The sequence below is a fragment of the Tupaia chinensis genome, unplaced genomic scaffold (assembly GCF_000334495.1).
Source record: "Tupaia chinensis unplaced genomic scaffold, TupChi_1.0 Scaffold143680_1, whole genome shotgun sequence".
In the NCBI taxonomy this organism is placed as follows: Eukaryota; Metazoa; Chordata; class Mammalia; order Scandentia; family Tupaiidae; genus Tupaia; species Tupaia belangeri.
The window spans coordinates 954,031-955,192 of NW_006203528.1; the positions used below are offsets into that span (position 1 = coordinate 954,031).

At 37.8% G+C, this 1,162-nt stretch overlaps 1 protein-coding gene across 1 annotated transcript; it reads right to left on the minus strand.

Annotated features, from left to right (window-relative positions):
- Positions 1-315: 315 nt before the first annotated feature.
- Positions 316-777, minus strand: LOC102490446 (superoxide dismutase [Cu-Zn]). The gene has a single exon (XM_027766776.1). It carries the CDS (start codon positions 775-777, stop codon positions 316-318), a length of 462 nt encoding a protein of 153 aa, XP_027622577.1.
- Positions 778-1,162: the final 385 nt, after the last annotated feature.

Sequence of the window (1,162 nt, forward strand, 5' to 3'; positions counted from 1 at the left end):
GCCTTTTTTTTAGAATCCATCCTTCATTTCATATGTATCAAATAAACTCATGACTCTGAAAGGATAAGTTAATATTTGACATATTGAATGAAAATAAATTTAAGTCAATGTTGATATTAGGTGAGTCATTTCCATTCTTGACGGGGTCCTTTTCCCAGGGAGCTGCTGTTAATTTTGTTAAAAGTCAAGGAAATATACCATTTTACCTTTTTAAAAAAAGATTACAGTGTTTAATGTTTATCAAGTTAAATTTCTACAGATAGCAAGATAACAGATGTGTTTCTGGGACTCGAACCATCACTTTCTAGGGAACGTTTACTGAGTGATCCTAATTACACCACAAGTCAAAGGACTTCCAGCATTTCCTGTCTTTGTGCTTTCTTCATTTCTACCTCTGCCCAAGTCATCTACTTTTTCATGGACCACCATTCTGTGGCCAGTGATGGAATGAGCTCCTGAAAATGAGATCACAATATCTTCAATAGACACATTGGTCACACCATCTTTGCCTGCAGTCACATTGCCCAGGTCTCCAACATGCCTTTCTTGATCATTTGGCTCACCATATTTTTTGGATTTTGGGTTAAAGTGAGGACCAGCACTGGTACAGCCTTGCGAATTATCTCCAAACTGATGGACATAGCATCTGCGCTGGCCTTCAGTCAACCCCACGAAGCATCCAGTTATGACAACTGGACCATTCTCCTTCTGTTCTAAGTGGTTGGGGCCCTGCACTTGGCCATCACTCTTCAGCATGCACAGAACTTTCAACACCATGACTTTCTAGGAATCGTGCTCCCATCCAGGTTGCAAGGGTTACCACACCAGACAGGATTACTGCAGGAGATGGTGGTAGAATAACAATTATCTTAACTCAACTATTTCATAGAAGTGAGACAGACCACAGCTCTCCTAATAGGATTGTTATGTGACTAAAGGATGTTTACTGAAAATTATCTTTAGTGTTTATTTGTTTTTAGGGTGCAGAACCACATCTTCCACAATGTCAGGAGTTCAAATGTGCAACTAATGTAACTTAACATTGAATTTGATCTTATGGACTATAATTGATACAATGTCTAACTTTTTTAACAATATTTTCTTCTCTTTAAAGCAAGATTATGGCTATTTTTATTGGAAATTGATTAATTCATTCATTGCA